The sequence below is a fragment of the Monomorium pharaonis genome, chromosome 5 (assembly GCF_013373865.1).
Source record: "Monomorium pharaonis isolate MP-MQ-018 chromosome 5, ASM1337386v2, whole genome shotgun sequence".
NCBI classification, from domain to species: Eukaryota; Metazoa; Arthropoda; class Insecta; order Hymenoptera; family Formicidae; genus Monomorium; species Monomorium pharaonis.
Genome location: NC_050471.1, coordinates 9,228,072 through 9,248,388, shown reverse-complemented (window position 1 = coordinate 9,248,388; position 20,317 = coordinate 9,228,072). Strand labels below are relative to the sequence as shown.

At 38.9% G+C, this 20,317-nt stretch overlaps 2 protein-coding genes across 3 annotated transcripts in view; one reads left to right on the top strand and one right to left on the bottom strand.

Moving 5' to 3' along the window:
• Window positions 1-3,629, bottom strand: part of LOC118645501 (pectinesterase inhibitor 10-like) — a 27,635-nt gene extending 24,006 nt beyond the window's left edge. Inside the window, exon 1 of the mRNA XM_036286701.1 lies at window positions 2,427-3,629. Coding sequence (XP_036142594.1) covers window positions 2,533-3,597 — 1,065 coding nt within the window. The 5' untranslated portion in view covers window positions 3,598-3,629 and the 3' untranslated portion in view covers window positions 2,427-2,532. The remainder of the gene's footprint in view (window positions 1-2,426) is intronic.
• LOC105838706 (PR domain zinc finger protein 1) lies at window positions 3,425-20,317 on the top strand. Of its 2 annotated transcripts, none has more exons than XM_012684450.3 (8): window positions 3,425-4,512; window positions 7,243-7,455; window positions 8,901-9,020; window positions 10,724-10,849; window positions 10,960-11,086; window positions 12,107-14,035; window positions 14,477-14,818; window positions 15,008-20,317. In XM_012684450.3, the coding sequence occupies exons 2-8, from the start codon at window positions 7,249-7,251 to the stop codon at window positions 15,166-15,168; spliced, it is 3,012 nt and encodes a 1,003-aa protein (XP_012539904.2). In that variant the 5' UTR covers window positions 3,425-4,512; window positions 7,243-7,248; the 3' UTR covers window positions 15,169-20,317. The 2 variants fall into 2 exon arrangements, with proteins under 2 accessions (XP_012539904.2, XP_012539905.2); XM_012684451.3 differs by having other exon boundaries at window positions 3,426-4,512; window positions 7,243-7,413.

The following is a 20,317-nucleotide window of genomic DNA, read 5'->3' as shown; positions in this document are numbered from 1 at the left end:
TTATACATATAACAAAATTTTAATGGAATAGGAAAGCAAATACCTTGAATGCTAATTCGTTGATCATAATTTTATTTAAACAAATTTACTTTACTTTAAGAATATATTTTAATAATGGACCGTTAAAGTTAGATTATAATAACAATTATATATCGTAACAGAAATGTTTGTTTATAGCATCACGGCGATGCCGATGCTCCGCGACAACGCTCGGATTCTGCATCCGAGAGTATTGACCTACAGAAAACGAACTATTCTGAAAGTTTGCAAGCGCGGACGTTCGACTGCGATTCGTGTGCAAGAAGCGGTCGTGCCGTAGGAAATTAATATATCTGGTACACAGTCGTTCTCCTGCCGAGGAGGGAAAAGATCGACGACCCCGAGAAACGTATCTGGGTTAGTAGTCGTCGGCGATTCACGCGGAAACTTCTTTCGCTAGGCGGGACCGCCGTAGACCGACTCGCCATCGTGGAAATCGCATCGAAGCGAATCGCACGTGTTCTTCCGTCGAAAAGTGAAATTCGGCATGAGCTGTCGTATCGCGTATGCCCACGCCGAAATTTCGTCACACTGGCGAAGGAGGAGGTGGTGGAGGTCAACGGCTTCGCCAGCCGTATAATCGTAGCGTAATACGAGAACGCCGTTCACACGTAGACCGGATTTACCATGATGTATGTGTGAGCAACACAATTTTAGTTCCACGTCTTTACGTTTACTTTATTTTATTTATTTTATCAGCAATTTAATTTTTTTTTTTTTTTATGTGTGCAACGTTTTCTCTGTTCATGAGCCAGATACGATTTTTTTAAATAATCGGTCAAATGAAAACTTTGTAATGGGAATTTGGAATGGTCAAAGCAGCGTTGGGGGAAAAAAATCTTGCTGGCAAATGAAATTCTACGGTTCGCGCGATTTCGATAAAATTACGAATAAATCATGTGTAACCCAATATTCTATTAATATCGGGTGCAGCGCCAATGAATTATAGCGGTGCTAAATCGTCCTGCGGTAAATATGTATTTTGCTGCTCTTGTTTTCCGTTGAAAACCCCTATTCTTTTCCCGTATAAATATAAATATAATAAATTGACAACGCACATGGAATAATTGCTAAATAATATTGAATTCATACGTTTTGCGTGTATTACACACATACATATATTGTCCGGAATTTTACAGCCAGACTTATATTACATTTTGCTAAGTTAAAAGCTAAAGTTTCCCAAGAATATGTTGTAACGTTCAAGATTGTAATATCAAATTAAGACTTATTATTCACGATTCTTACCCCATTCGAATCTGAGAAACCGATGTCTCTCTATTTCTTTCAAAGTTTCATAGTGACTTGTATATATGTTTCTTTCTAATTGACGATTGAATTTGTCGAAGTACGGGACCCTCGATGATCGGTCACGTAACCTTGGCGCGATATGATCGAGGACCGGTCTTTTGGATTAGGGTCCAAGAGTTCGATTTTAAGAGTTCGACGAACTCTCTTCTCACTTTGCGATCTTCTCGTGTCCGCGGTCCTGTCGATTAATCTCGCGATGATTCGAAGACTGGAGTCGCGCACGCTCTCTCGCATAGTCGAAGTGAACGGGGTTACCGATCTCGAATGGCCGTGACTCTGGGCCAGGGTCTGGGCCAGTCGGATTCCACGTACCCGGTGATCGCGAAGTTGATGCGCAAAAAACCGAACGATAATTTATATGCCAGCGGTGCGCGGTGGGCATTTTGTGTACCGTTGTTGTCTTGGTTATAATTTGATAATAAATCGTTTCGTATATACGCAAAAGGACTAACCGATCCTGCTCGTGGAAAAGTTACGATCGATCTGTCGAACACTATCAATTGAATGAGTTTAGTTCGCAAATGTTATATCTCATCGTAACTTGAGGACTAATAATATTTCCATATCTTTCGCTGTCATCGCTAAAGTGTTTAAAGATAATAACAAGCTCTCTACTGATTTGTGTGCGTATCGTACATAGTTGCCTCATGCACCAAGTCGTGAATGAGAATAGATGGCTGGAGGGGTGGGTTTGAAGTATAGTCGGAGGGGTTAAACGTACGTTCCCGTAAAGAGGTTACGAGAGGGCGGTAGACAAGGAGAAATGGCGAGAGAGATGCACCAAAGAAAAATATGAAAACGGCAAGATGAAAATAGGTGTAAACAGATGATAATAGCATAACGAGAAAAAACTTTTAAAGAGGAAGCCATAATTCCTGAGTTAAAATTACACAAGTCTCGCTGTTTTCATACAAAAATTGCAGAAAATTTAATGATTTACAGTACAGATACATCTATAATACAAATACATCTATCACAGATTTTCCCAACTTCACTCTTTAACTAAAAACGGTTAGAATTATTTTTTGTATTGGCATGACATTTAATAAGATCATATTGAGGTTTTATTAACGTACCGATATATTTTCGAATCTCGCTAAAATTTCCAAGGACACTTTTCATCCAACTGTTAACGGAGCTCTCGCTCAGACTTCTCTTCCTACTTCTGATAATCGCAAAAAGTTATCTAGAAGAATTAAACTTTGGAACCAACTGACGCATGTCTTCTGCTGTCATCGACAACGACGAGAGATGAACAAACAAGCGCCGCGATGACGACGAGAGAAAGGGAGAAAGCGACGCATGGAATAGGGGTAGTGCGCCAAGGGGGTTGGTTGCACGCGCGTCGAAGCGGGCGGTGGGTTGAAAGGGGTAACGGGCGACCGGGGAGAGAGAGCGCGAGAAAGGGAGACGACAAGGGTGTAGTGATGAACGGTGAGACGAAGACGCAAGAGGAAAATGCACGAAAGAAAAAGGGAAGGGGAGGGGAACGAGGAGAACGGTGGTAGGGACGAACGAAGAGCAATGAGCGGGGGGGTGGATTGGGGCGGTAGACGGGGGTTGGAAAGTGGCGTACGGTGAAGCGAGACGCACTGAGGGAAGAACGGGAGGATTCGGGGTGGCGAGAGGACCGAGGCAGGGAGCGGGGGGAGGGCAGAGAGAGAGAGAGAGAGAGAGAGAAATGGGAAACGGAGAGAAAGAGAGAGGGAGAGAGAGAGAGAGAGAGAGAGAGAGAGAGAGAGAGAGAGAGAGAGAGAGAGAGAGAGAAAGAGAGGGGGGAGGGGAACCTCTCTGGCAACGGGTCGATCGAAAGCGCAGCGCAGAGAAATGCACCACCTCTGCTCTGGTCTGGCAGCTTTGCGGGCGCACCACCGCGTCCGCGTGCGTCAGAAAGAGAGAAAGAGAACGACGGCGCGGGAGAGGGAGAGACGGAGGAAGAGGGAGAGAGAAAGGGACTGACGGAAGCGGAAGGGAGACCGACGTATATCCGCCGACCAATACCGACGCAGGGGGAGGAGGACGAGAGGAGAGCCAAGCCGAGTCGCGTTGGGCTAGGTCAGGTCTACCCGAGTTCCACACACATCGCGCTCTCTTGCGTGTGCCATCCCGCGGAGGAGAACCACACGAAGGCGGAGGCGCAACCCCTTCGCGAGAGAAAGAGAGGACCGCCGCGGGTTCTTCCCCGGTTCTCGCGAGTGGGTTCTCCAAAAGTGTTTGAGACTTTTTTTTGGAAAAAGAAGAAAGCATCCGCCGCGTCGCGTTCACCAGCGCTACGCGTCCCGACAGCGAGATATCGGTGCCGAAGAGTGTGATCGTTCGGGAAAGCCGGTGACAGTGCGCGTCGTCGAATAACGCTTCGGGAAAGATGACACGGGAGATACACTCCGATCGGTAGTGAATAATCGCGGTGGTGTTGACGCGCGTGTGTTGGGCCTTAAAGTTAGAATCGATCCGCTTTCGAGGAAGGTGAAGGAAGAAATGGATGAAGAGAAGTGAGGAAAGCACATCCCTCGAGGAGGAGGACTTCCGATTGTCGATTCAGCGGCGGCGGCGGTGGCGGTGGCGGTGGTGGCCAGAATTGACATTGTTGACAAACAACGAGCGCGACGATTGGGGCAGGGAAATGTCGGCCGATCGGCGGGGATCGATTGCAATTCCCTTTTTCCGATGTCCTGTTAATCGATAAGCGTCGTCGACGCGTAGGTGGCCACGTAGGGACCGCCTAGGCAGCGAGAGAGCGAGCCGGGACAGCGATCGGCCTTACCGACGTAATTTCTCGCCCTCGCCCTCGTCCTCTCCGTGCAACCCCCTCGGAGCGATCAGACACGATCGGGCTGAATAAATGTTGAGGGTAAACGGCGCCCTGCGTCGCCCGCTAGCGCGAGGCCAGGAGGATCGGGGGCCCTAAGTGAAACCGGGGCCGGCGCGATGCCGGTCTCCCTGAGGAACCACAGGATCACGTAAAGGGCGGCCGCCGGCCCGCGATTCAGAGCCCTTCGTACCGCGCACGCACGGTCGCGCAACGACGAAGGGATCGCGACAGAAGAGGGTGTTCTCCGGGTGAGATCCCCAGGGTGGTGTGCCTACCTATCGAGCCTCCACCTCGAAGAACAACATCGTCGTCGTGGAGTTTGCCTGGCGGCATCCGATGCACCAAAAGCCGTGAGTACCATAAACCCGGCTCACGACCAAACGACATCGCGCGATTGACGCATATTACAAAATAGAGGAGAGTATATTATTGTTCGTCTGCAATTGCAATGCCAATGTAAAAAATAAAAGAAAACGCGAAATTAAAAAGAAACGGATTTTCGAGTGGTCCCTCGCTATCCCAGAATCTGGAAAGTGAAAAATGCAGGGATACATGCGGCCAATATCGCCGCCAGGGAGCTAGCGGTGGTGAGAAAAATGGAGTTCTGTGCTTAGCCCTTCGCTATTCCGAATCTGACAATGGTGAAAAAATACATTCTCCGAATAATCCAATTTTTTTCTTATGTACGGAATTGTTTTAAGAAATACTTCACGAAGGACACCAGTAAATATCTCTCAGATTCGAGCGAATAGGTTCAATGAAATATTAGAAAAAAATAATAAATAGAAATTGAAATAATATATTATTGTGGTTATGTAAAAAGATTGTATGTAACATAAAAGAAAATTTTTTAAAAATCGCAATGCATAACGCGACCGACCAAAACACCATATATATCCTTTCGCTAGGGATCGATCCTGTCGCGGCTGCAATTTCTGCGATGTTGCAAGTGCAGCAATCTTTTGTGCAAAATACGATACATTGCGTGTTATTTAACTAGTTTTGCAGTGACAGATTTTTTATTTAAAAATTTTATTGCAAACACTCGAAAGAAAGAGAAACTTTATTATAATTCTATTCCTATTAGAATAAAATACTGGTGCATCAACAAATATTCATCAAGAGAAGAAAATTAAATTAATTATATCGAGAAAGTCAGATCAATTAATTCTATAAAGAAATTAATTCTTCCGTTAAAAAACAATAAAAAAATACATAAATAAGTGTATAAATGATAAATAAATAAAATGTATCATAATTGCAAGTTGATGAAAAATAAATATCACACGGAGAGTATGAAATAACCGAGAAAAATATTTCTGCGCTAGGCCAGAAAATTGCATTGTACAATATTTTTGTTTTCTGTATTTTCCCAAACGGCAAGAAATAAAGAGAAAAAACTTAGAACTTTGAATTAATTTTCGAAGACGCTGTTGTGAGAAAACTAAAAATATCGGTCATCACGGAGAAAATTAAAAAATTCACGGTTCTGAGCATTCGCAAAAAAAAAAAAAAAGAATTATTTGTAGAATATTGAATCTTTATAATAGAAAAGATTTTGTTAAATGCTGCTTAAAAATCGTGAAATTTCCGGGATATTTACATTTATTACATTTGGCAATACTTAATCTCGAGAGCGCGATATCTATTTTGTAAGGAATCTATTTTCCCCGTGAACGCGATAAAACGCTTTTGGTCGAAAAATTGCGTCGAAAGCATACGCGAGCGGGCGAGCGATTCGCGATACCGGCGGGTGCGCGATTTTCATGGAAATCGAAATCCACCGGGTAGCGAAAACCCTCAGCGGGTGGTAGCGGACGGGGAGGACTTCGGAGTTTATGCCCCCGTCCGCCCTATCCGCCCCCTGCTTCTCCTTCCCTCTTCCCCCTCTCCCACCCTTGCAGTCGATCAATGCGTGGACGGGTTTCACTTTCGCGGTGTTAAAGTGTTGCACCACCGCAAATTGAAGAGTCGAGAAAACTGGGATCGCGGATCGCGATTCGTTCAATGACACGATTTATCGTACCGGCAATTATTTATTCGTGGAAAATTCTTCGCGATTATTAATTTGATGTTTTAACAATATCCCGCTGGTTGCACGTGAACGGTATTATCTCGAGTTTGTACAATCATTGATTACACGTTATTTCGAATACTGGTTAAAATAAAATACCAAAAGCAACACGGAAAATGCCATATCGAGAAGCTATTTGATTCCTAACTGCACTGTCTTCGTTTCCTTTGTTACTTAATTTTTACATCGATTTGGTCAGTTACAAATAGTTCGTGTTTCGACTCGAGTTTATTGCAAATTTATCATTTCCCGAAGTTGCGCGAATATACGAGGCAAGGAATAGAACTGCACACCGCCAGGATTTTTAATTATTCTTTCGATAACGATCGCACCGTTTAACTTTTACGGGACTTAATGATGACACCTGAGTGTAATCGAGTGTTCGCTCGACGGTAAAAATAAAAAAAACGTAAATCTATAAAAAAAACAACGGGTAAAAAATAGTAGGCATCAATGGCGAGGCTTCGATTATTCATTCGAAGTGTTATTGAACGAACGAGAATGGAATATATGGGCTCGCTTCCTAGAGATCGTTAACAAGTAGGATCGAATAACGAGCGCAAGATAACGCGCGTGTGACAGCGACATATATGATGGAATTAATAATCTTAAAACATATCGTAAAAATTCGAAACCCTTCCTAACGTATAATCCGCTTAAAGGGACATGTAATCCGTCATTGGATTGTACGCAGTTTTTCAGGGCTGCTACGGGATAAATTAGCTTCTATTATCTAAGATTACGGAAGAGCCCCTAAGCTGAAACGTGGCTTCTGCTATAATTCATAGGGATGCAATTTAAAATCATTTTTCGATAGAAGTGCGAAAGAATCTGTAGGATAATTTTGTGTTAATCTAACTTATGTGTTCTTGTACATTTGTAAATGCACGAGATGAATTAATGAAAAAAAAGAAATATATTATTGAAATAAAAAAATTGAGAAATATTTTCTCTCGAAATCTTCCTGACGACTCCAATTAACATGAATTTCCGATTTTGTTTGCAGTGAAGGATGGAGGCCAGCGAGTGGGATCACGCGACCTTGAGGGAGGAAGAATTCGAGCAGCATGCCGTATATTTGGTACCGGATGTGTCGGCATCACCGGGCGATACTAATCGTGCGGAGGCGTCTTTGCCACGGAACCTGGTCCTCAAACCCTCTCAGGCCCTCAACGATGTACGTTCTTTCGCACAAGAAACTCATCCCGAAACCTCCTCGGTAGGAGCCGCGTGTTTAATCGTGAATCGCGTCGAGTTATTAATTTCTTTGATGCCAGCTACACTAGGCTTTCGTGCAAAGTCACGCGAGAAAAAACTGATAATTTCCAAGAGAAAGAAATCGCAATCTCCTGAAATGTTAAACGCCATCAGACTGCAGAAACTTTAGGCTTCAAACCGATATTAGTACACGCGAGCAACATTAATAAAAGTAGTGATAGAAATTTGGAGATAATCACATTCTTAATCTCTCGTTCACTAGAGTTTCCATTTTCTGCCTGTTATAATTTAAAACTTTTCAGCAAAAGCTTCAAATTACAATTCGTGTAACTACATTTTTATGTATAACAGTGCACATCATTTTTAGGTTGTAATTTTTCTTTTTTCTCATTTTTTGCAATTTCCTATCGAAAGTACCCGCATCAAAGAAAATAAGTAGCAATAAATTTAAAATTAGCGACACAAATTTTTAAATAAGTCTTTTTAGATAAATATGGCGTGCGTGAAGCGAGAAGGCGTTGGCCAAACGACGCCACGAAATCAAACTTGACCGGGAGAGACAAGGCTAATTAACTTACGAGGCATGACCTAGAGGCGAAGTCGAATCGTTACACTTTCCTCAGTCCGGCGAGAATCGAGAACGTTCGGTGCAATCGGCGCGAAACTTTTGCTCGAAGCTTCTCGAGGCGCTTCTTACAAAATTTCGAAGCTTTGGCGGTAGAAGCCGAAACGTATCGCAACGATGTAATATATTGAGAGCGCGCGATGAGCTAATCGACGTCCGTTGATCGAGCTTCCGTTTGTCAAAAGAGAAACAAAAGCATCGGAAGCGCGCGCTGGACTGAAAGCACCGAAGAGTTAAATTAGTTTTGCCGAATGGACGTTTCTATGCAATAGGGCGGATTCTATTCTAACGTGAGCCGGAGTGAAAATAGGTTTTATCTTCTCTCTGCCGCGTATTTTAACGCAACGCCGAAATAGATGAGAATGCCGGCCGATGAGAATACCGGAGGAAGCAAACAATACGCTTTTACCAATCACCGATCATTTATACATTTTGGTAGCCTTTGCAATTCCTCGGACGAAGCTTAAAGACTCATAGAGAAGAATTTATTGGTTTAGCGTAATTTCTCTGAACTTTGAACTGTGTAAATCCACTAAGAATTAATTTTTGATTGCGAATTTTAAAATCAATGGCGTTAATAATAACGTACTTATTAACTTATTAATTCTTTTTAATTTATTTACTTTTTGCGATATCTTTTATGTGAAATCAAAAAATAAAAAATTTATATCAAGTTACAAAATATTACAAAACTTATTGTATATGTGTATGTGTAAATTACAAGATGAGCACTAAGAAGCTAAATTGATATTTAAGCTTCAAACATGCAACATCCCTCAATTTCAGTCGACTCGATTAATCGGAAATTACATATGTGACAGGTGTTGGGTGTGTGGAGCACCGGTTACATCCCCAAAGGGACACGTTTCGGCCCTCTGGTCGGCCAGGTGTACACGAAGGATTCGGTACCGGCAGACGCGAACCGGAAATACTTTTGGCGGGTAAGATCAATTTTACATCTCTTGTTCAATCGAGATATTCGGATTATAATGGCGAATAACTCTCCGAGATAATGGTTAACATAAACATAGATTCGATACAACGCAAACGAAAATTAGAAACGAAAGAGGACGCGGAAAAAAGGCTAGGATGAAGGGAGAAGCCAGCAAAGTCCAGAAACTGGTTTCAACCGATAAGGTTCTAGCGAGCCTTAAAATCTGAGAAGCCATTGATGCCTCGTAACTCATCAATTCGTTACGATTACTAGGTTCTTTTACACAATTGAAAATTTTGTTTTCTTGTAAAAAAATATCCTGGTTAAAATGTTTATGTTAAAATTTAACACATGTTTGTTAACATATTGCTGTTGTATTAATTCAAGTAAAATATTAAATTATTAAAATAACTGAAAAAAATGTAAAAGTAACACAATGTACACGTATTTTTAATTTTACACAATAAATATGTTCCTTATTATAAATGACAGAATTTATCTGTTAAAAGTGACAGAAAAAATGTTGAATTTATTCTACAATATCAGAGTGACTATTATTTCTTGATGTAATTTCGTGAGATATTGACATTATAATAGTATTAAAGTAATATGTTATATATATTACTTTGACATAATTTTCTTATTAAAATGTTACATAAAAATATGTCAAATTAAAATTTATATTTATTTTTATGTTAATATATAACATAATATTTATGTTGCTATGAAACATATGCTTGATGTTAAATTAAAAATTTTTGTGGACTGTTTGGGACATGCGATATGTGTTAAATTTTTCAATTGTGTATGATTTTCGCATGAAACACACGATACGTACAAATCGTGATGAGAGCTAACAAACGCGAATGATAACCAATACCTTATTTTAATGTATTTTTTTAATGTAACAATAATTTAGTATACCTTAATTAAAAAATTTATTTATTAATAAGAAAATTTATGCATATTTGCGAACAAAGAAAATAATTATAAAAGTTTAGATGTAAAATTTTGAAGCAAAAAAAGAACTTTAATTTTAAAAATAACTTGCTCACGATCCTCATCAACAAAATACATTAATAGTTACTGACAATATCTGCTTTATTAATAATCTAACAATAGACGATCAATGTTTATAGCTAAAAATGCTATCAGCGAAACTCTAAGAGTATATATAAAACCAATTTCTAGACGCTCGTTATTATTGAACAATATTTGAATATTGTACAATACTATTGACTAACTGTCATCAAATATTTTGCATTAGCTAAAGAAATATTGTGCAATATTATTGAGCGTCTACGGACCACTTAAAGAATTTTAAAAATTTGTAAATGTTTATACTATCTTTTTTAGCCCAATATCGTAGTACAATATTTGATATTGTATATTATCGATCGTGTAGGTAGTATATAGAATTTATAGAATATATCTTAAAGAATTTTTATTTATATAATATATTGTACAATCTTCAATATAGCCTATAAGATCAATAAAATTGTGCAATAATATTGAATGTTTGTAGAAGTCTTATATCTCATGTCTCATTTTATGTCATACGTCTCATTTCTATTATATTCTAAAGAATATTATACAATATTATTGTACAATAATAACGATCTAAGTGCTAAAAAAGATAGTATAAAAATTAACTAATTTTTTAAATATTGCCATCATCAAGAATACAAAAATGATTCTTTCATTGTCCAGGTATATAAGAACAACGAGCTGTTCTATTACATCGACGGTTATGACGTCCAGAAATCGAATTGGATGCGTTACGTAAATCCCGCCTACTCGTCCGAATCGCAAAACCTAATAGCATGCCAGTATAAGGTAAAGCAATTTTGCGGATCGCAACTCTTGCAAAGGAGTATATATTTTAAATCACATCTAGATTATGCGCAAGGAAAGAAGCTCAAAATTGTTGCCTCCCCGTGTTTCAGATGAACATTTATTTTTACACGATCAAGCCAATATTACCGCATCAAGAGTTGTTGGTTTGGTACTGCAGGGAATTCGCGGAAAGGCTCAATTATCCGCTCACCGGTGAGCTGATGCTTCAGAGAATAAGTAAGTAGATATATATTCACTTTAAGCTAATATAAGCATGGAAATCAAATCATATCATGAAAAATTAACACGCAAATCGAAATCTCAATATACCGTTAACATTTATAATATATTAATATGATTAGTGTTATGAGGTCTGTGTTATTTATAGCTTGTATTAAATTTCATTTCATTATTCATGCAATTCTATCAGCGCATTTTATAATGATATAATTTTATGTGTTTCTGAATAATCTTCTGTATAAAATAGAAATTATGATTACATAAACGGTAACTGGTGTCGTATGATACAGTTTAATTCGAATTAAAATCATGAGAAAAACTATATATACCATTATTTAGTCATACAACTGAAAACCTTTCAGCTATTTTGAAACTATTTTGCAAATTGTAGCATATATAATAATATTACAGAACATAGATATACAGGATAGGAAATTATATAGCGAAATTACAATAAATTTAAAACTGTACTTTTAGCTTTGTATCTCCAAGTCTTATACAGAAATGGGAATTATGAATAATATTATTATATCATTACCATTGCTTTTTTATAATTAATGACGTTATAATTTTTTATAACAGTAATGATAAGGCCAGAATTAAAATTACGTCACTTTTAACAAATAATCATTACCATTATGTGTTAGTCATTGAAAAAGGTAACTTATTAGTTGACTCGTGATGAGTAAAAGTAATGTGTTCCTTTTTCCAATAAGTAATGAATTATTTGTCAAATTCTTCAAAAATGAGATTTCAACTCGACCTTACCATTACTGTTAAGAAATTGCAACACTATTGATCGATGTTATAAAAAAGTAACGATAAAACGTTAACGACGTTACTAATGACTTGTTACCTCTCATCCCTAGTTTTACACTTAAAATCTTATGTACAAAATAAAATAATAAATAAATGATAGTAATGCAATCAAATAGTGAAATCCCATTTTATATATTTATGACGATATATTCATTATTAATAAAATGTTTATATATTTATTACTAATTATTTTCACAGGACAACAAGTACAACAATCGACACTACCAACTGAAATTTCACCCGCCGTCGATGTGATATCGCCCCTGAAAGATTCTTCAATCTACGAGAGGCGTCAGATGACACCAACGGATGGTTCCGTGAGGTCAGACGAGGGTTATCATTCAAATGGTTACCACGACGAGATTCTAACACCACCTGAGGAAAGTAGCGAGTCCGATAGTGAAAATAACTACGTGCTGGATTTCAGTAAGAATGCCAAATCGTCAGTGTGCAACGATGAGATTCTGAAGCAAGACAACACCGCGGCGAAGAACGAATATAGGAAAGTCAAGATTAAAATCTCCAAAACCTACGGTAATTTCCAAGCGGCAAAAGGTATAGCTGACGGCCCGACGAAGGACAAGGATCAGGAGTTATCCAGTCGGGCGGTCACTCCAGAGCTTCAGAAGCCGGTATCACCTATCATCTTACAGAAGAGCACGGTACTCTCAACCGTGACCGAGGATGAGATGTCTGAGAAAAATATGAAACCCTTCTACGAGCCGGAAGTTAAAGGTGGTAATCTGCCGATGTCCGGCAGACCCGCTTACCTACCTAACCCCAGTAGTTCCATCCTGGAGAACATTCTGTTACGTAATAGCACAGATAACAATAACAATAGTCACAGCCACCATCATCACAATGGTGGTTCGCAACAACATCATCAGCATCATCAAATGCACCATCAGACTCACGTGGATTCGGTGACGCCACCACCTTCCAGTCCCACCGAGATGGCATATTCTTACAAAAAGTCTCATCGTTATGGAAACATTCTGCCCTGCAGCCCAGATTCCAGTTCGAATCTGCCCCTACAAACGGACTCGTGCGTGAACTCAACCAGCGGCAATGGTGGTGCATTACCTAGCATGCAGAGTCCTACCGGTAATCTGCACTCCAGTACAGGAGGAGGATTGCATTCAAGCACCGGTGGAAACAGCAACGGTAATCTGCCGCCACATCCTGGAAGTTTGCATTCATCCAGCAACGCCGGCGGGATACATTCCAGTACAAGCGTCCTCTCGTCTAGCGCGATGCTGACGTCCACTAGCAGTCCGCATTCGGCGTCCACGACGGCGAATGGTTGTCCGACCAAGCGGAAGACCAAATCGCCGTCGCCATCGTCAAGTCACAATGGCGTACCCACTCCGACGACGATCCTCTACTCCGGCAGCTCAGGGGCCACCGGCTGTCAGATTGAGTCCGCCAGTCCGGTTTACCCGAACTCCGCTGGCAGTAGCAGTAGCAGCACTAGCAGCAGCGCCAGCAGTAATCAGAGTGTCTCACCGATTTCACCGATTCAGTCGCCCTCGTCCTACAGTCCGTACGGTAATCTGTACGGTCACCAGAATGGCTCACTGCACCACAACATGGGTGCGTCGTTGTCTATCAACTGTAGCGCCTATTCGCCCACGCCGAGTGGCAACGTCGTCTACGAGAGGACGACAGACGGCAGGCGGCTGGAAGCTACCAGCAGCGGTGGTCATCAGCTTCCCACCTCGTCGACTATGCAAATCGACAGTAACCAAGCACTGATCACCGGCACGCACAATCTCCATCTCGGCCATCATCCGGGTCTCACTATTCATCCCAACTCCTCGTCGTCTCTCAATAGATACTCACCAGCGAGTTCTTTGTCGCCGGACGATCACGGGTGTTCTCAGAGCGGCTCCCTCAGTCCCAATTCCCAGGGCTCGAGGGGCTATAGGTCGCTACCTTACCCGCTCAAGAAGAAGGATGGCAAAATGCATTATGAATGCAATGTCTGCTGCAAAACCTTCGGTCAGTTGTCGAATCTGAAGGTACACCTGAGAACGCATTCTGGTGAGAGACCCTTCAAATGCAATGTCTGTACCAAAAGCTTCACACAACTCGCGCATCTCCAGAAACATCATCTCGTGCACACCGGTAAGCTAATACGAATATTTAACTAATAACTATCAAAGCGTACTTTTGTCTTTTCAAAACATTGCTAATATATTTTATAAGAGTTTTGCTTGGTGAAAATTTGTTTAAAAATATATATATTTTTTTAAATTATTATCTAACAATTATTATTTCTTCCTAACTTTCTTTTTTTTCATATGTATTTTAAATATCCAAAAAGCATTATATTATCATAATATTATATGGCATTAGAAATATAATTAATCGATATGTACCTAAGAGAGATGATTCTTCAGTCTTTCGTTCATATTTAAAGCACATTTTTTAAACATAAGAAACAAAGGATGTAGCAATTGACAAATAAAACTTGCTCGAGTTTGATCAAGATACAAAATGTATGCTAGATTAGTGCCAAATATTTTATATTATATTTGTATTTATTTATCAATACAATGTTCTCAGGTGAAAAACCGCATCAATGCGAGATATGTAAGAAGAGGTTCAGCTCAACCTCGAATCTGAAGACCCACCTTAGACTGCACTCTGGCCAAAAGCCGTACGCCTGCGATCTTTGTCCCGCCAAGTTTACCCAATTCGTTCATTTGAAACTGCACAAGAGGTTGCACACAAACGAACGACCCTACACCTGCCAGGGTTGCGACAAAAAATACATTAGCGCGAGCGGCCTCAGGACTCACTGGAAGACAACGAGCTGCAGACCAAATAACATCGAAGACGAGCTCGCGCTCGCCGCGGCTGTGGGCTCGCCGACGTATTACGAGTACGGTCCTGACATGAATGTTGGTAAGTATGAGCTCTAGATAGGTCTACGATCAAGTCAAGAAACAGCGACGTTCTACAACGAAAGTTAAATAAATTTGTCAACATGTTTAGAATTTCGGGAGAAATTAATTAAGCATTCAAAAACCGAATAAATGCATTAAACATTAGATAAGACGATAAAGATAACATTGGACGGGCATATTATTACAGGAAATATGCCCAAGGAATGCGAGTTGGAACACATCGATAATTATGATAGGCATGGATCGACACATGGCCCGCACTCCACTTCCCTTCACAACCTAGAGAACTCTGTGGGCCGGCCGAGCGTCATAGAAACGTCCCAGCCACACATTATCGAGTGTACATAAGTACATTATATAATGTTACATCAGTATATAAATCGCATGATGGGGTATGAGCCCCTTCCGCTAGGGCGCAAATGCATCATGGAAACGTAAGAGAGTTGCTCGCGATTGACCAGAAAGGATGAGATAGGAGCTCTCCCTCTCTGGAATGGCAATGAAAAAGACAGCTTTCGCATATATGTAGTATCGCGTGAGAAATCTCCATAAACTTTCCTTCAAAACTTTGATGAAATTATGGTAGATTTTCAAAATAATAAAATAATTTTGATAGATTTCTATTAATCTGAAAATTACGATATTAATAAAATCAATTCATCACTCATTCTAATTGTACAGTCTGAAAAAATAGTTTTTCTTGCAAACATTGCACTTTTAAACTATATGTATATAAACTATTTATACTATAATGAAATACTATAGTGAAATACTATAGTGAAGTAATATATATATGAAAAAAATTATTTTATTTGTTTCTCATTATTTTATTACTCTCATCTTCAATTTTTATAATTTTGAAATTTTCATGTTGAGTTGCGTTAAAATAATGTAAACGAAAATTAAACTTGAATGTGATAGAAAAAAGAAAAGATTTCACTTGTTTCACACATCTATTTTTTCAAACTATATTTCATCATAATTTGAGACTATTTGTGATTTCTCAAAATAATGAGAAACGCAGGTGAAGGTTGTAATAAATCGTAGAGTAATCGATTATCAATAATTAAGTACATAACAGAAGTCTATTTCATTAATCAACAACTGCCTAATTTTTTAACGGACACTTTGAACTTTGTTGTTTTAATACCGAAAAAGTATGTAGAAAAAGAAAGATAGGTTTTTCTAAAAAAACCGACGAAACTCTGTCTAGAAATGTGCATAATGTTCCTTCCTTGTAAATTATCCTTGTAAATACTCGTTTCTATATTTTTTCTATTGTAACGTTATCAACGAAAGGGAGAGTGATAATTAGCTTTCGAGATAATTAGCTTTCGAGATAATTAGCTTTAATTGCTTGAGAAAATCATAATGCTGTCATTTATAGAAAAATGGGAAGGATGATCATACAAGCAATTGTACCAAAGTCATTTGAGTTTCTCGATTACTCTTCCATGATGCATTTTAAACTTGCACGTCGAAGATGCATCATAACACGACTTGAATAAATCAATCAATCTAAAACGTCTATTAAATAATCTTTTAAATTTTTTTTTATTTTTTACATAGATACATTCTAATTTTATTATTCTTGATATCCATGCGAATAGACATGTTACTATTTCTTAATTCTTTCAACGTTGTAATTATTTTACAGAAATGGGAAACTGTTAAAAAATTTATTTAAATTGTGCAAAAATTCAATTTAAAGTGCTATAAGCTTAAGAAAATTGATTTTAATATTGCAAAATTGTATATGAAAAAGCTCAAAAGATTTATTTTAAGTGATATTAATCAAAATTTTACTGTATACAGAGTATTCCCGGATTTTCCACAAACAAACTTAATTCTAAGTTTACTGAAAACAATGTAATATTAACTTATGTTCTAAAATGCTTTATTAAAAAGTTATAGCAAAAATATAAAATCTGCAAGGAACAATTTTTCATCTAAGTTTGCATTTCAAAATATCATTCCATATCAATACAAGCTTAACATTGATGTAATATTGAATTCATTCATTCAAACGGTAAACACGATCAGAAGAAATGGGCAAGATGAACATCGTCGAACGAAGTATCATTTATAATGTGTTACTTGATGATTATCTTGTGCCGCATTGTTTTAAATAGTAAAAACCAATTTATCGAACACAAGTTACGTCAAGAAACAAACTAAAATCGACACAACAGGTCATATTTTTGCTATATTTTTTAAATAAAGCATTGTAGATATACTGTTATATTTATATGTAATATTTTTTTCAACTCATAGAACATATTGCTAAAATATGTTCTACATGGAAAGGAGATACTCTTTATACATTATCACAACATGCAAAGCTTATGCAGCGTTAATTATAATGTAACTATTATTAATTCACTGCAAAAATGAATTTTAAATGTATTTCAGATAGGTGTTTCAATTTTTATGAATTTTTGTGCAGTCTTCGACGTGCTAAGATTTTAGGTCGATATGTAAAATGGCGGATTTTGTCGGCACCCGTCATAATGTTCGCATAATACGAACAATCAGCAGCAAAAAGCAACAAGAAAGACTCGAACAACTAGTGACGACACGACTGCAACTATACGAGACCTGTACCTGTATATATATTAATATTATTATTAATTATTCAATAATTTAAAAAAAAAGTAATATAAGGAGCTCTAATTTATGAATACCTTTATACATATATACATATAAATATATATACCTATATATGTGTATATACATCGTATGTACACATGTATATGCGTATGTGTACCTGCGTGTATACGCACATACATGCGTGCATACCGTCGTCGTCGATTGGCGGACGGTAGACTGCGCTTTACGTTAACTTCCACGAAGTAAATTTTATTAAAAGATTTCATTAATATTAATTTATTGACTCGTATGTAAAAAAAAACGTTGAAACTCTCGACGTGCGCTTCTATTATACTCGTGCTTTGGACACAATCGGTATACATATAAATTTTGTTAGGTTTGAAGGTGCTGAAGATTTCTTTTAGCATTCCTAAGCAAGAGATTTTAGATTTAACGATCGTGTTATTTATTAACGACATAATATTTATCGTTAAATTTTATGTCGTGAATTCGTTTTTCTCGTTGGTATAGTGATGTGTAGCGTAACGAGCTCTTCTCGGGCTTTAACCGCAGAATGAAGCGATTATCGTATACGTAAAATTGTGCACCGCAATTTTTAATCATGCTTAATTATTTCCGTACTTGTTCGGCCTTTGATCTTCGATAAATACATACGTAATATTGCTATCCTATTATTAGCTTCCATGCGTGAGCATGATTTCTATTGACTTCAGCTATGCTGAATCTTTCCCTCTTTAACATCCATTAGTTAAAGGAGAATATATTTTGTATAAATTAAGTTTCAATCGTAAAAAATATCTCCTTGACATCAGTTTGATGAGGATACTCATAGCTTTAAACGGTCAAAATTTAAGGGGAGGAGGGGACAATTGTCTGTAAAATTGGAAGTTATGATGGAAAAGTCTAGTCAAAACGTCCTGAGAGAATTATAGTGCAATTGCGGCGTTTTTCTTAAGAAAAGGGAGTACTTCAAAATCGGGTTAAATCTCCGCGGAAATAATTATCAAATGTCGCGTGCGAATCGATTCTTCGATCACGTCGTGCTTCCTGTACATAGCGCAGAAAATAAAAACTAGAATTAATGAATCGTCGAAAAAATGCTGTCCTTCTTTCCCGCGGCTTCCGTTGATTTTACGCAAGTTCAGCAAATTCGAACACTTCCATTATTGCTAAGCTAAGATCGAACGAGTTAATCCTGAGCGCAGCTTACCGTACGTGGTGCGAAACAACTAATTCTTACTAGAGAGGCGACTCCGGAGTTCGTCATCGCGAGGGGCGGAAAAGAGAATTTTTTTAACGAACGGTATGAATTTTTAAACGCGATCGAGATTTCCGGAGTCGTCGTTCTGCAAAGATATTAATCTAAAGGACGTATCGCAGACTGATATACACACGGCTATTCGAGCGTTTGTGAGATTTCAAAGAATCACGTGCATCGCGATACGATTCCAAAGCGAGAGAGAGAGAGAGAGAGAGAAAGAGAGAGAGAGAGAGGAAAAGAGAGCGAGAGAATGAGAGTGTGCGATTTTCAAGAATGCAGGAGTGTATTACATTATTGTTCTAAATTTTGGCTTCCTTCACAAGAGCCTTCGAGGCTTCGGTCCCGCAAAAATCTCCCCCTCGCGTCTCCGACATTGCGATGCCACCCCGCACAACAATCTACAAATCCAAAGAAATCCTAAGCTGAAACCTTCATCTTTCGGGGCGTAATGGGATGCAATACGCGACTACCAATGCCGAAACCGCGGTGCTCGCATGCGAGATTTTTGCGAAACTGATGCTCCTCATTTCCTCCATACCCCGAATTACCTATCACCCTCATACTATTCATCACCTGCCCACCCGGGACACCGTCGAACGAACTCGAACGGAGAGTTCCTCCTCGACTATCCCGGCAATTATACCATAATAAGTTTAACGAGCGTGTTCGTGAACTGGACTCGCGAACGCGAGATGATGTATTGTAGATTCACAAGGCCTTTACACTGATTTGCTGATATACCCTTTAATATAATCAGGCAACGTGAACGACTCGCGGGCATTTTACGGAATGTCAAGAAAGGAAAGTAAAAAAATTTCTGTATAACGTAGCGTGCGTTATACTAGCGATAATATAAGTGCTAGTGATCACGCTGCCATGATCATGCTCCAAGAACACCTCGGACGTTATGCGCTTATCTAAAGAGATGCGAGATGAAGTGGAGAGGCAACGATCTGAAAAAAAAAAAATTTCTCAAGGCTCGTTATAAAATAATATCGCGTTATATAAGCAATAATGAAATTTCTTCTGGCGACAATCGCGATTCACCCCGGTGACGTTCTTCACCACCGAATGACATTCCGTACGTTGCCTCGAGTGTCCGCCTTGCCTGTATTTTGAGAGCACTATTACGAATAACGAAGTTAAAACGGAGCTAGAGGAGAAACCTTAGGCGCTTAGGACTTTGAAACGCTAATAGCGGGAACGTTGAGAACGGGAGATGGGAGCAGAGCACACGGCGTAAAGAGGCAAACGGTGAAGACCATGTAAATACATACGCTGAAAGTAGTGAAATATCGAGAGGAAGCGACAAGCGTAGGCGGATTAAACCGCCTCGAGAACAAACAAGCAATATTTAGTTCTTATCATCTCGTAATAATTAAAGGATAAAACGATCCAACTGTACTGTGCACGCACACGCGTGCGCACGCGTGCACGCGCTCGTACGTATTTAAACGACTATAAATTAAATGTTAATTATCCTTACACTTCGTATACATATATATATATAAATATATACATAGTAAAAAATTGTTACGCATTTATTATCATTATAATTATTGAATAGGTAATGCTCAATTAGCATTTGTTTCTTAAAATAAAGAATAAATATATGGCTGTTGGATA

Excerpts from the sequence above, each read along its gene's own strand:
- LOC105838706 (XM_012684450.3), top strand. The coding sequence starts at position 7,249 with ATGGAGGCCAGCGAGTGGGATCACGCGACCTTGAGGGAGGAAGAATTC. Across the intron at positions 7,456-8,900 it reads CTCATCCCGAAACCTCCTCG|GTGTTGGGTGTGTGGAGCAC; the intron begins GTAGGAGCCGCG and ends CATATGTGACAG. Across the intron at positions 9,021-10,723 it reads ACCGGAAATACTTTTGGCGG|GTATATAAGAACAACGAGCT; the intron begins GTAAGATCAATT and ends TTCATTGTCCAG.